Source organism: Marmota monax, unplaced genomic scaffold (assembly GCF_021218885.2).
Source record: "Marmota monax isolate L192 unplaced genomic scaffold, Marmota_monax_Labrador192_F-V1.1 WCK01_AAM20220418_F8-fsc00107, whole genome shotgun sequence".
Classification (NCBI taxonomy): domain Eukaryota; kingdom Metazoa; phylum Chordata; class Mammalia; order Rodentia; family Sciuridae; genus Marmota; species Marmota monax.
This window is the reverse complement of record NW_026693761.1, coordinates 5642135-5657496: the sequence shown is the minus strand read 5'-3', so window position 1 is coordinate 5657496 and position 15362 is coordinate 5642135. Positions and strand designations below refer to the sequence as shown.

The following is a 15362-nucleotide window of genomic DNA, read 5'->3' as shown; positions in this document are numbered from 1 at the left end:
GAGCCTTTTGCATGCTAGGCAAGTACTCTGCCACTGTGCCACTTCCCCAGCCCTCTCTTTCTTTCTTAAATGATGCTCTGTATAAAACAAAGTGTTAGGATTATAACCATTTTTAATTGGCATCACTAGTATAAACTAAATCATCATTTCACAGAAATATTTGGCTTGTATCTGCTTCTTGAACACAACTTTGTATCAAGGTCCACATTAGGTGCTATACACATATAGTATCTTGCTTTCAGGAATGGTGGGTGGTAGGTTCCAAAAGAATATTAAATAGGACAGTATTAATAGAATGTAGTTATAAAATTATTAACTAATCAAAATGGTGTTGGTAGAAAAATGAGTATTCTGAGGCATTTAAGAGTAAAAAATGTGTACATGTGTATTTATATGTAAGTTTCACTATGAGGTTGTTTTGTAATTTTTCTTTGTCTTTAAGCATTTTGGAATCACCTCACCTTGGTTTGGTTGGCTTTGTTTTGTTTTGTTTTTCCTTCTAATTTTCAGCCAACATTCCTCTGATGTTTGTAATAGTGAGAATCAGAACAAACCAAATGTCTAATAATTGTGAATTAGCTGTATAAATGACCCGCAGCCAAAGATCTCCAGGACCCTTGTAGGTATTATGAAGAGGATGCTAAGGAAAAGGGATTGTAGGATTGAGCTGGTGGGAGATGATTTGGGGGACATTTAAGGAAGCAGGAATTTGCTCCAGATTGCATATTGTCAGGAAGCAAGAGTAATTGTATACCTGGGTATTTTAATAAATCTTATCCAGAAGACTAAGAAAAGCCGGCATGGTGGCACATGCCTATAATCCTGGAGGCTCAGGAGGCTGAGGCAGGAGATCACAAGTTCAAAACGAGCTTCAGCAACTGGCGAGACCCTGTCTCTAAATAAAAAATTAAAAAGGGTTGGGGATATTGCTCAGTGTTTAAGCACCCCTTGGTTCATTCCCTCAACCTTCACCACCAAAAAAAAAAAAAAACAAGAAAAGACTAAGCCAAGGCTGAAGTCATAATTGGCAAAGCAGCAGCAGTTTCTCCTTTTAGCCAGGACGGCTGTGTGGTTATTTTGGGAAAATATTCATTTAGACATGATTATGAATTGGTCTTATTTTGTCTTGATCCTTCTTGTTCACAGAGTGGCCTTGTCTGATATTGGTGTTCCATTAAATTGTTTACATTCATCAGGAAAATATCAAGGCCTATCTCTGAATGCCAGGGCAACTTCTGGATGTCAGCTTTTCTTTTTCTCAGAGGGAACAAATCAAATGCCCAACATTTGATAGATTGCTTCTGTCCAGGTTACTTTACCAAAATATATATAGGGTCTGATTATAATTTTTGCACACACACGTGTGTGTGTGTAAATATGATTATCTTTGTGGGTATATTCATGAAAGGCTATACACCAAACCAATAGTATTTGTGTCTGGTAACATCAACTATTTTAGATCTTCTTTTAACTTAATATTGGGTAATATATGAAATTTCCTACCTTATTGAAGTCTGCTCTTAGTGATTCAGTGTTGTTTAATAGTTGAATAATATTTTATCCTGTGGATCTAATTTTCTTAGTCATTCTGTTATTTTTGGACATATAGGTTATAGCCAGTGTTTGATTGTCAAAAATCATGCTGCAAAAAAAAAAAAAAAAAAAAAAAATGACACTAGAAATCTTGGGGCATGAACTTTTGTCTGCTCTTGTGAATGTTTTTGTAGCATTGATTCCTAGGATTATAATTACTGAGTCAAAGATTATGATTATTTTTTAGGCATTTAATGCTTACTTCCAAGTAAAATTGCATTCCAGAAAAGTATCAGCTGTGTGTGAGTACTTGTTTCACCATATCCTCTTTGCCAGTATTTTCAATGTCTTTTAATTATTACAGATTTTGAACACTTTTATTTATTAGCAACTTGTGTATCTTCTTTTTTGATTTTTTTTTCTGATTATATTCTTTGCTCAGGGAAGTTTTTAATACTACCATAGAAGCCAGGACGATGAAGGTGGTCTACTTGATATTTATTGTCAGTTTGAGCACAAATTATTGCTGCTTACTAAATAGCCTGCAGCCTTTTCTTCAGTTTTGACTAAATCTGAAATAATTATTTGTGTTCTCAGGGAAACATTAGGAGTCTAAATGAGACTTTAGACACTGAGGTGTGTAGGGAGAGGATGACTATACGTCACCCTGTGGATGTGAGTTGGCCCAGAACCCATCAGTTCTGCCACTCCCATGGAAGCTCCCAGTGACTAACCATTGCACTCAATTAATCCCTGTTTTTCATCAGGATGACACGAGTCGATCATAAAGTGTGAGGGCGGGTTTTTTTGACTTGTTTTCTTCTGTAGATAGTGTTCTGATCTTTATTTTTTCTCTTTTCACTTTGAGCTGAGTGAAGGGCTTATTCAAGTACATAAACCCATGTGTTCAGATAACTTTTTATGTTATTTAAGATTTAGCAGTTTTACATTTCTTTTTCATATAATAACTGTGCATCCATCTATAATAGTGATAATATGTAGTTAAAATTAGAGATACTTGTTTATTGCACAGAACATTAATTCAAGTTTAATCATCCAGTGGATGATATTGTGTTTTCTCCACCCTACTACTGAAGGGGTTTGACCTTGAGCCTAGCCCTGGCAGACTGAAAGACAAACCCAGAGTGTTTGGCATTAATAACCAGCTATTTTAAACCTGTAGCATCCATATAGAAGATTGTCCTTTAAAATGGTGAAATTATTAATACACATTCCAATAATTTCTGAAATTATATTTGTAAATGTGAGTTTTGAATATGCAGTTTAAATAGGACCCCACTTCACATATTGGATACAGTTGATTGCTTAACCCATATACGTGGATAGGTAGATATATGTCTGTTATCTGTATTTTTTAATATAAAGGAAACTGTTCATAAATGGCACCCCTTGTATTTAGCTTATTTTGTTCACATTGAACCTGTAGCTTGGATTGCTTGGGTGATAAATTAGCTATTACCTTACATTGTACAGTGTTTTTTAAATTTCACGGTATTGGTCTGGCTATGTAGTTTTCTCAAGATTAGTTAAGGGGCTGGGGCTGGGGCTCAATGGTAGAGAGCTTGTCTAGCATGTGTGGAGGCCCTGGGTTCAATTCTCAGCACGACATACAAACAAATAAATAAATAAAGGTCCATCAATAACTAATAAAAATATTTTTTAAAAAAGACTAGTTAACTTTAAGCACTTGTCCAAAGTCTGTATTGCATTGGAAAAATGTTTACTCAAATATTGGTTATAAGCAAGTGGCCAGTCAACAGAGCTCTGAGAATCCTTCTGTGTACCTAGACTTTCCATGATATAAATATTTGCTCTGTATTTAACTTCTTTTAAACATGTTAAATTACCTTAGGAAAGGGAAATTGAAGGATTATAACATGTCCAGAAAATAACCACTGAATTTAAAGCTATAATATGTTTCAGAAATTCCCTCTTTCTTCCTATGTTTTATGTTGTATCTTGATGGAGACAGTAAAACTGTTGGTGATGTTTAAAAATGCCATTCATTTAAAATTTTGATCCTGAGCCAAAGCAGGAAGAAAAAATGTGCTCTCTGTTCCCGTAGGTTCATGGTTATTCCTTCCTTTTTCAGGATTCCAAGATTTCTCTTTGCTGTGAACAGCCAACACCATCTGGGTCTTATACACAGTGTCTGTTTTTCTCATTCATCTTCATCACCTTTTAAATTTCTTTCATAATCTTCAAATTTTGGATATTTAAGTCGTTCTGTGACAGGCCATCCCCATCATTATGACCTTTTTCTATTTTTACCAAGACTGTCTTACTGGGTGTGTTCTAATTTGCTGAGTTTTCCATTTCTTCATTTCTCTACTTGATTTTATTATCTTGAGAGTCAACTCCAACCTAGCAGAGGTTCTCTGTAATGAAGTTTCTTTCTTCCAAGCCCCTTAGTCCTTTCTATATTAATGTACCTGGGTATCCCACATTCTCCCTAGTTTGGTGCCCCTGCTCCGTCTTTCTTCCTTTCTTTTGTGCCTCAAAACATGCAGTGTTACCAATATTGAGAAAGCCTGAAGGAACCAAGTGATTCATAAACTTGAAAGAATACAGGATGATTAAAACAGGGCCAGTCATGCTCCTTTCCTCCATCAAAGGGTGGATGAGGATAATCACAGGCGTTAGGCTATCATAATTGGTGGCTTTATTACAACCTGATAGGATTCTTGCTACACATGTGGGAGATTCTGGAATGTGCTTCCTTATACCTCTGTGTAGTGTAGGAAAGCACTAGATAGATTTATCAGCACAAAACATAGGAGAATAAAGTGTATTTCTGGGATGTGAGGGCTCCTATTGAAATATAAGTACAGAGAGTGCTGACTGCTAGAATGTGGATTTATGGGAAATAAAGCCCTAAAATACTTTCTCCATCGTCAACAACAACAAAAAACCCAAACCTCTTGGAAACAGCTTTTCCTCTCTGTGTACTTAGCTCCCATTGAGCTTAAATTGCTCTCAGTATTATGATAATGACAATTCAGTATTACAGGATGTGGAAGATGAACCAAATAAATTAACCAGCTGCTTTTAAGGGTAGTTCGCTCAATGGCTTACCCCCTAAAATGCTTTGTAGAACATTCATGCTCAGTAGGTCTCTAGGCAGTTTTATGACTACAAGAAAGAAATGGATTTTATTAAATGTCAGTGAAATAGAGGCAGATAGCTTTGTGGTAGTTAATTCAGTGTAGAATGTTTGTAAGAAAAGTAGTTTATCTTTCCTTAAATTACCAAAGGAGAATTTTCCTTGCCATTCTTGCCAGAAAATGTGTTTTTGCTTGAAATTCCCATAGATTAGGATTTAAAAAACAAATGGATAGTGGATCATTTGGTCTTTTTCTCTCATATGTGAAGTTCTGTATTATTTTGTGGAGTAAATATTTCAAATCCTGCATGAAAATGCCAATGGAATGATTCCATAATTATTAGTCTATAATCCTATGTAAAGATTGGAAAATTGGACTTGTGAGTAAAGAATAAAAAGTAGGGTGGAGAGGAAGGGCAGAAATCAATGCTCTAGGGGGCCGGCAGGTGATGTAGAGGAGAGAAGCAGGTTAGGTGCCATAGAGCCAGAAGAAATAATTATGGTGGCAATCCAGAGAACCTTCTGCAGATAGGCACATCATCACTGTCCACACCAGGTCTCTGGCCTGTTTGTGTCCCTGGAATAGAGCTACTAATTACTTAAAACGAATAGGGGAAGATTGACCTTAAAAGCAGTTTTCAGTTTTTTGACAAGTTGTACCACAGTTGAGTCCTATGGCCTTGAACAAAGGGTATATAGACTGACACTAGAGGAGTTGGATGTAGGATCATTATAAGAAAACCCTTTCTGAAAGCAAAGATGTGTTAGTTATATGAATCATTCCCAGGTTCTTTCCTTTAAATTTTTGAGATTAGGGTAGATTCCAGTATGTTCAAAATAGTTTGGGGACATTTACTAACTAAAGATGGACTAGGTAACTAACTGAAGTGTTTGGGATAATTACATAGATTCTCCTAGAGTGAACACATTGTATGTATAGACCAAGATTAAGATGAGTAGACACAGGAAAGCCCAATTAGCATCTAAAATTTATTATGTAACTAGAAAAATAGAAAACATAGTTTCTTTTTCCAATGCGTTTACACTTTGTTGGGGAAAGACAAAGAAATAGGAATGGCTCACCAATCTCAGTGAAAAGGTAGTAACATGATACTCACTGTGCTATAATAAAACCAGCATGACCTTAAACATATAGAAACAAGAAATTGGAAAATTATTTGACATCCAAAAGAATTCTCCTAAATGATGATATACTCTAACATATTAAGCTTTTTTACAAATAATTTATTTTTCATCCATTAAAAATGAAGATAAAGTCTTGGAAACATATTACCATTCAAAAGACATCAGAAAATAATATGAATGATGTTTAAACTGTAATGTTAATTAGTTAAAATTTGATCCATTCACAGAAGTTGGTATATTATACCTTTTTTTTTTTTCTAGACATCTGTCAGTTATATAGAATGGCATTTGCCTGTTTGTACTATAAACTATCCTTAAAGGAGAAGCTTGTTTGCTTCTGTATTAGAGCAGGGTCCACAAGGTTATTGGAACTGACCCTGTGATGGACTGATTTCAGAATTCTGTCCTTGTTTTCTTCCTGCCCTCTGCTGGAAGTATTCCTTGGAGCTCTGGTGGAGACAAAGGGAAGCCAGGGCCCTGGCAGCCTCAGCCTCTTCCTATACCAGAAGCACTCCAAGTACAGCAGAACTGACTCATTAGAGGAAGTTTGGATTTTGTCTGGAATTGTTTGTTTGGAAGATTTTATGGACAGTTTTTCAAAGTCAGTATAGTTTGTGTAGGTTAATTCTATACATGTTCAGTATGCCTCGAATATTCCTTCTTTCTTAAGTTCCATTGAATTTCTAATATTATTTTCATTTTAATTTTTTCCCTCTATTAACCTGATTGTAAGATAAAAAAATGGATTCTCATTCTCATTAATGTATTAACATTGTAAAAATAATTCACATGTTCAGTGAAGAATAATTATAAAATAGAAATAGTGAAAATTTCCTATTACCCATTGCTAGGAGTTGTGACTTTGTGTAATGTGTCTTTCATATTTTATCATATTAATCTACATATGGATACATATTCATATTTTACTTAAGGAACATCATAGGCAATACCTTTTTGGATTCTGCATGTCTATTTAATATGCCCTGATGTTTTGTAAGTTAGTGGATATACGCACATGAAATAATTAAGAATGGATGCTTTCTCCTCAGTTGTTCAGCTTTACCACTTTGTATTCAATCACTACCCAGTTGTCAGTGCATTTCTAATCTTTATAGGTAGCTTCTTTACTCACTCTAATAATTTCTTAGCATAAATTCCAAGATGTGGTCATTTTTAAAGTTTTGTGTCCATAATGCCAAAAGATCCGCCAGGAAGAAGTGCTCAGTAGTTTCTCTTCCCCTGCACACACCTTGTGCCCAATCCCTGCCTGTGTCACTTTGATTCGTCTTTGTTATTTCTTTCTTTTCTTTTTCTTTCATTTGTCAATTCTACAATCAATGTGGTACTTTTTTTTTTTTTGGCGTGGGGTGGGGAGGGTTGATTGTACTTTTTGGATATTAATTTTATAAAACATCTTATTATCTGTCAGCAAATTCACCCCTACCACCAAATTGCTTAATTAAAAAAAAAAAAAAATCTCCTGTTGTTCTCATATATTTTGTTTTTTTCAAATGAATTTTTAGCACTTTCAAAATTTCTAGAAATAATTCCTTTGAAATTTTTGGGAAACTTACATTAAAATGAGAAGTTAACTTAATGAGACTTAAGCTTTTCAGTGAGAATTTTGGGCATTTTATCCAGAAACATAATGGTATTTTTTCCCATTTATTTAGTTCTCTGTTTACATAGCTTATGAAGGGTTTTTGTTTTGTTTCATGAGGCCAGTGCATGCACGTGTGGAAGTTGTGAAGCCACCTTGCTTTTCCATTTTCCATTATTAACTTTCAGATCTATAAACTTTTTGCTGTTTACAAATTTTGATTGCATCCCTTGACATTTAGGTTTATATGTGTGTTCTCATACTCAGAGTACTTTGATTATTATTTAATTTTGTTGTTATCTGAGAATAATAATGAGAACCAATTTTTTTAGGCCTTTTCTGTTTTTTTGTGATGTCTTGTTGCTGTGGAGTCAGGAATGGGAGATTTGTTTTATTCTCTGGATAATTCCCATCATTGTCAAATACTGAATCTTTCCATTGATGCCCTTCTTGTGCTAGCATGCCTTTTTTTTTCCCCAGCTGTGCTCCCCAAGTGACCCTGGAGTGCTGGAGTGCTGGTGGGTGGCATGCTTCAACAGAGATTTGCTCAGTGACTATTCTACCTCCACATTCCCCCTTACACTGAGAAGGGGCGAAAGAGAGGGTTGGGGACATTTTGGCATCCCAATATCTAACTGACTGACTACTACTTAGGCAGGCTTTTTCTGGAAATAAAGTTAAATCATGGCCTTCACTTGAAATATTATTTTTAGCATATTTTTCAGATGTTTTTTAAAATTTGGTGTGTATTTAATTTTCCCAAATACAGCTGTAATCACTTCTTCTCTTAACACTGTGTTAATCATTTAGGTGAGGATTGGTAAGGGAGAGGAATTTGATATTGGGCTCTGCCAGGTTTTTCTCCTGGTCATTCGGCTGACCCTTTCTTTTAACAGATGATTAGTGACTGCTGGTTGTGTCCACCCCTTTCTTATAATTACCTCCATGCTATCTATGCTGTAGATGAAAGATAGATGATATGTTCTTATTAGTTCCTCATGTTTAAAATAACTCTTATTAGTTGCTTACTGTTAGTAGAGTGTGATTTTCTCTTTAGTGGGAACTTTATCCTTAGCCTTTTCCCTCATTTCTTGAATTTCAAACCTATCTTCTGACAAAATATTAAACCATTCATCATCCTTCTGCATTGGTTGGATGTAGTGGACTTTCTGACTCTTAATCTGCATCATGGCACAAGAAGAGGTTGAATCACAGACAGATGACATACCCAGTTAAGGGGTCTCTTAACTAGGTTCTTAACTAGGTCACAGGGTGGTATTTTAGTGATGGTGGTATTTTAGTGAATTACTAAAACTGTATATTCAGTAGTGATGATTTTTTCCCCCAGTACTGGGGATTGAACCCATTGCTATGTTAGGCAAGTACTCTTCCACTGTGCTATACCCCCAACCCTGTAGCTATGATTTTTTAATTAGAACTTGAGAATGGAGAGGTTGAGATGGGTTAGAGGATCTTTGAAAATGTATAGGATATATCTCATGGGAAGGAGGACTGAAGAACTTCAGTAAAATTGCTGCTTCCCATTACCACTGTGGAAGTTGTGAAGCCACCTTGCTTTTCCATGGATAATAGAGAACTTCAGGCGTTTATAGCATGTTAAAGTGGCTGTACTCAGCTTGTAAAGAGGGCCTCTAATTAAAAGCAAAAATTTTTTTGTGCCTCTTATGTCTATAGGAACCTAACTATTGAGAAAGATATACAAATACAAATAGAATGTGAATTTATTCTTTGACTTATTGTGTCCACCTGTGCTGTTGTGGAGTGAGGAAGGATTCAGAATACACTGAGGTGAACTGAAATTGCCTCTAATAGTAGGAATTCTAAAAACTTTTGGAATCTATTATCAGCTTTTAAGGGATCTACATGTATTTCAGGATTACATGCGTTGAGTATATTGTATAATTATCTTAAAGAATTTAAATTGGATATATCAAGAAAAATGTTTTTTGTGTCCTTAATATAATGCATGAATTACTAAAACTATATATTCAGTAGTAGAAGTTTTTGACGAGTTGTATGTTGTACTAAAATTTTTCCGCAGATTCTTTTTTCAGTTACAGATTTTTTTTCCCTTTAAAATAAAGGCTCTTGCTACTGAACTTTTTAAAGAAGCTTAATCCTAAAGCAAATTTCCCTTATTTCATAACATGAATTACTGATTAAAAGTAATTGTCAAATTATTTATCTTGGGAAAAACATAAGACTGCCCCTATTTCTACAGTTTAATTTGTGACAATCTTATTTTCAGTGAAAAACTGAGATTTTGATTTCCCAATTTACAAAATGAATTAGTTCTTTAGCCATTACTTGAAGAACTTTCAGGGATACAAATCTTTTGATTAGATGTGCATTATTTTCCATGAACCTTGATATTTTGGTGCCATCTTGTGGTTTGGCTCTGTAGTAACAGGAACACTAAATCTGTTTTAAAACAATGTCCTAGACAGTGTAAGATGTGTGGGAAATGCTTTCCAAAATGGAAATCATCTACTGTAATTCTACATAAAAATAAAAATAAAAAATAAATCCATAGAGTGTTGGTTATTTGGTAACATTATGGACAATAATAGTAAGTAAGGTCTCTATTATATTATTCTCCATTTCTGAAAGTCTGTGTTTATGCTGTGTGCCCTAGTTGCTGCTCTTTGAACGGTCCTGGATGAACAGATGGAAGTCTTCGGTTCTGCATGAAGGGGAAGGGAACATACGGAGTGTGAAATGGAGAGGCCATCTGATTGCTTGGGCCAATAATATGGTAAGCACAGTCTCTACCTTCCTAAGCATCTTCCTTGTTTGGTGGCAGAAGAGTGGCCAAATCGATAGGACTGTGACAAAGGGAGATGCCACTTGCTCCAGTGATCATTTGTAAAAGATAACAAATGGTAAGTGATATCTTACCTGGGAAGTTAAAGAAATTAGATTGCTTTTGGCTTTTATAATATAGTAATTCCCAACATATTCTGGACTCTATTTTAGGATAAGAAACCTGAGGCATGGAGAGTAACCAAGAAAATGAAAAGCCATCTTAATAATTGAAGGGTTGCATTGGGAATGTGGTCTTGAAAATACCATTTGCCTATTGGCCGAGGGCAAGAAACACTTGATATGAAACAAGAGCAGAATATTGCTGATTTCTATTTTACTCCCAATATAATCATAAGCAGAAATCTAGGGCTGCTTTTAAGAAAGGATCATAATATTTGGTGCTGCAAAATTTACTTGATATGAATTGGGTCTAGTACAAAGTTTTAAGAGTAGACTTTTTCTCATCTGGCATGTCTTTTGAAATTTTAAGTTATCTTTTGAGTAGTCAGTTCCATTCCGCTTAATGGTGGAAATATCCTCAGAATCCACCTTGTTACTCAGGATTTTTTTTCTTTAGGGTCACAAGAAAGGGAAGCAAACCTATGGTCTCTTGGCTCACTTGTAGTGAGCTGCTTACTGAGATTTGCGTTTGAGAACTTTGAAATGTCAAGTGTAGTTTTCTTTATATAGATGGTTTTTCAGAATTAAAATCTTTCCAAAAACCAAACTTCATTTTTTATTGGAACAGTACACTTAGAAATGTTACTTGTCTGTCATTTTGAAAATGTAGTTGTTGGTATCTAAACATTTCCCCATTATTTTAGGTTAGAATCACCCATGCCACCCACTAGTAAAACAAAATTCCTTTGCCCAATAAGAAGGATGAAGGTATTTTTATAGGATTTGTGTGGAGAAGGAACATTTTCTTTTCTTTTTATGTGTGTGTGTGTTTTAATTTATTTATTTTGTTCTAATTTGTTATACATGATAACAGAATACATTTCAATTTATAGTACATATATAAAGCAGAATTTTTCATGTCTCTGGTTGTACATAGAGCAGAGTCACACCATTTTTGTCTTCATACATGTACTTAGGATAATGATGTCCATCTTGTTCCACTGTCTTTCCTACCCATGGCTTCTAACTTTGCTCTGCAAACACTGTCAATACTTTGCAGCACTAGTTATTGGTGGTATGTAGCTGGGCCTGTTCATAGATTTTCCTTCTCCCAAGTAGAGAATTCCTAATGCCATTTCCTTTTCCAGGGTGTGAAGATTTTTGACATTACCTCAAAACAAAGAATCACCAATGTGCCCCGGGATGATATAAGTCTTCGCCCAGATATGTATCCCTGCAGCCTCTGCTGGAAGGACAATGTGACACTGATTATTGGCTGGGGAACTTCTGTCAAGGTGATTTTGCTTGTCCTTATAATAAGTCCATAATGTTACAGATCCATTGAGGTGGTCTAAAAGAATATGAGTTCATAAATTGCCTCCTGAAACACAAGAATATTATTGTGATGTGTTAACAATTTAAGACTGAACTTATTTTATGTGTACAGATTTTATGAGATATCCTTTCTTTTCTCTACCATGCAAAACAGTTTGTAAACTTTTCCTTTCTCAGGCTGTTGCTGCCTTATTTTATCTTTTTTAAAAATTTCCCACAACCCAGTTGGCTGTAGCTATTTATAGACCATTTGATTGGCATCTTCATTTGTGTTGGTGGTGAAAAGAGAAGGTTAAAACTACATCTTCCAACTTACTTGCTAATAATTTTGTGGAGTAGAAGCCCATACTTATTATCAGTAATAAGATTTGGGAATATTTTCTAGTGTATAATTATCTGATCCTATGAGGCTCAGTAAATGTAATTTAGTTGTTCTACAAAATGGAGCTCGAACGAATTCACATTTATTTCAGGTTAGAATCTGAAATAAATTCTGTTAGAGTAGGTACTTCAAAGCCAAAAGTTGTTTCCTTTTGAAAATATATTAAATAATTTAATCAAAATAACTAAAAATTAGCTGAAAATGGTATGAGGGAGTATCCCAACACTAATCTAATGGACGAGCTCAGTCTTTGGAGTCAGAGAGACATTGGGATTAATTCCATCTTTTCCATTTGCTTTCTTCTGTATGATTCTAAGCCTGCCATTTTCTGCAAAATGGCAGAAAAATAATTCCCAATTTACAAATTTTGGGAGAGAAAAATGAAATAATAACTGTAAAGAGCTTGGCATAGAAACTGACTTACTGCAGTTTCTTAGCTGCTATTATTGTTAGTCCATAAAATTCTAGAGGAGTCATGAAAGAGACATAGCTATTTAAAATTTATTCTCCTCTGGAAATGTAAAGCATAAAAATTACTAACGCAATTATTATTATTATTACCAAACTCAGCACTGTTATACTTGAGATGAGGTCCTCCTGGCCCTTACATTGATAGGATTGAGGTTTTCTTTTTCTTCTTCTTTTTAGATTGAACATCAAGTAATTGTTTTAATGTGTTTTGTGAACACAAACTGGTTCATATTCAGGATAGCAGGAAAGAAACTGCCTAGTAACCTAAGATTTAAAAACAAACAAACAAACAAACAAAAAATGTGGTTCTCTCTCCCTATCCCACATGTGTAGTTCCCAGTCGAGTAAACATACTCTTGGTATTTTAACCATTCCTTAAATGGACAGTGTGGGGACTTTTTCCTTTGTTTTATAGTTGTAATTTTCTTAAAAGGAAAGACCAGGAAATTTAGCCTATAGGGGCATGTTACAAGTTCACTGATTGTTTCTGTAAATGCTTTCTCTGTTAGGCTGAAGAGTGGCCCCCAAAGAGAGAGGTCCTAATCCCTGAAACCTGTAAATGTTTGTTTACATGGCAAAAGATGCACTTCACTTAAGGATCATGAAATTGGGAGATTACCCTGAATTATGTATTTAGACCCTAAATGCAATCCTGTGTGTCACAGTGGGAGGGAGAAACTACTGTTGATGAGGCAGGGCAGTGCTGCCACAGAGGTAGAAGTAGAGTAGTGATAAGGACACCGAAGCCAGCAGGACTTGGAGGAGGCCAAGAGCAATTTCTCCCCTAGAGCTTTCTGAGGAAATGTTTCCCTGCACCTGATTTCAGCCCAGTGAAGCTGATTTCAGACATCTAGCCTACAGAACTATAAGAGAATATATTTCTGTTGTTTCAAACCACCAGGTCTCTATCAACCATAGGAAAGAAATACATTTTCACTGTGCCTAAATTAAGATCCATAAAATTTACACCCAATACTTTAATTTCTTGGAGATTCTTTTTCTTTAGACTCATTCAGCTGTTCAGAATCTAGGTGAGTTCTGAAAGAAGAGAAGGTGAAGACTTGGTCTTTCTTCAGAGAACAATTAACATTTGCCTGGTGTGTACCAGGGTTTTATCCCCAGCACCACTATATAAATAAATAGTAAGATTTTTCCAACGAACATTTACCAAGTGCCTGAAATATTCCGAGTGATGTTCTAATGTTGCAGAAACAAGAAAGACAAATGAATAAATTTCTTCCCTTGGAAAATTTATGCTCTAATGAGAATAGATGAGCAAAATTAAACAAGCATGTTGTTGATAGTAAATTACCAAGAAGAGCATTTAAAAAGGGTAATGGTGAAGGGATGGGGGTAGGTTCTCTGTAATATAGGTGGTCCCGTGGTGGCCTCTCTAATAACTAACATGTCATTTGGTGAGAGATCTGGGAAGGGGTAGCCCTGTGGGGGTACTGGGTTGGGAGTGGGGAAATCCTTGAGGTAAGGGAATGATTGGGCTGTTTTTGAGGCACAGCAGGAAAACTGTTGTCAGAGTAGAGCAGGTGTGGAGGAGAGGGTAGAGGATAAAGATAGTAGAGAGAAATATGTGGGACTTGGAGGGTGGAGGAGCAGATCATGTTGTAGTTCATGGGCCTTTGGGAAGTCTTTGGCTTTTAATTTGAGTGAGGAGGGAAGCCAGTACAGAGTTTTGAGCAATGATATTAGTTAAATGACCTTACTTGTATTTTAGAAGAACCACTAGTTGCCGAGTAGAGCTAAAAGCAGAGGGACACTGAAAGAGGGAGACCAGGCAGGAGGCTACTGCAGCATCACTCAGTAAAATGTTTTCTCAGATCAACATAATGGAGCTGGTGAGAAAGATGGGCTTTTGGACATATTTTGAGAGTAGACCCTATAGTATTTGTTAATTATTAGATATGGGGTATAAGTAAAAGAGAAAAAAAGTCAATGGTCACCTAAGAAAATAAAAGATGAAATTTCTAACCTTTACTGAGATGAAAAAGACTGCTGATCAGGCATGTTTCAATGGAAAAAGGCAGAAGTTGTTTTGGAATGAGCACTTTGAGATGCCTGTTATCCACTCATGCAGAGAAGTGGAGGAGACAGTTGGATAAAGATTAGTATTCCTGGGTGAGAGTCCACCTATCAATGCAGACTACTCTTAAAATTATTGATCTACTCTATGTAGGACATGAACTTAGGGTAGAATTTAAAAAAAAAAATTTTGTTGTAGAAGGGCACATAATATTTTTGTTTATTAGTTTATTTTTTATGTGGTGCTGAGGATTAAATCAGTGCTTCACACATGCTAGGCAAGCACTCTGCCACTGAACTACAGCCCCAGCCCTTACGGTAGCATTTATCTACAGAATCCCAATACTTGCTGCTTTCTACTTATGAAATAGGTGCTGGAATAAAATCTCAGACTACAGAACTGATAAGAGATGGGAGTAGAGCAATGGCCCACCCACCAATTGTGCCATATGTCCTGTCTGCAGAGAGATTGTGGCATGGCCAGAGGGATACATTCAGGCCTTCCTGTTAGTTCCAACTGTAGCCAGATGGTCTTGGATCACCCTCACAGTGTCAGTGTTCTTGTCTCTAGACATGGTAGTGTTGCTTTTCAGGGTTACTCGAGAGTTGAAAGAGGCCCATTGACTTCCTGGGTTTGGTCAACATCCCTCAAATCTCCCCACTTCTCATCTTTCTAGGAAGTCTTCATGGCTTTGATTTTATACATTCCCTTAATTCTGTGTTAAACGGTGCAGGTAGAATAATCTGTCCAGAATACAGAGCAGATAATTTCACTCTCCTCTATAAGTCAC

General features: G+C 35.8%; 1 protein-coding gene across 2 annotated transcripts in view; it reads left to right on the top strand.

The window, feature by feature from the left end:
- Vps41 (VPS41 subunit of HOPS complex) overlaps window positions 1-15362 on the top strand; it is a 167315-nt gene that overhangs the window by 94087 nt on the left and 57866 nt on the right. For both annotated transcript variants that reach the window (XM_046460605.2, XM_058584458.1), the window contains 2 exons: window positions 10060-10179; window positions 11498-11644. In XM_046460605.2, coding sequence (XP_046316561.1) covers window positions 10060-10179; window positions 11498-11644 — 267 coding nt within the window. The remainder of the gene's footprint in view (window positions 1-10059; window positions 10180-11497; window positions 11645-15362) is intronic.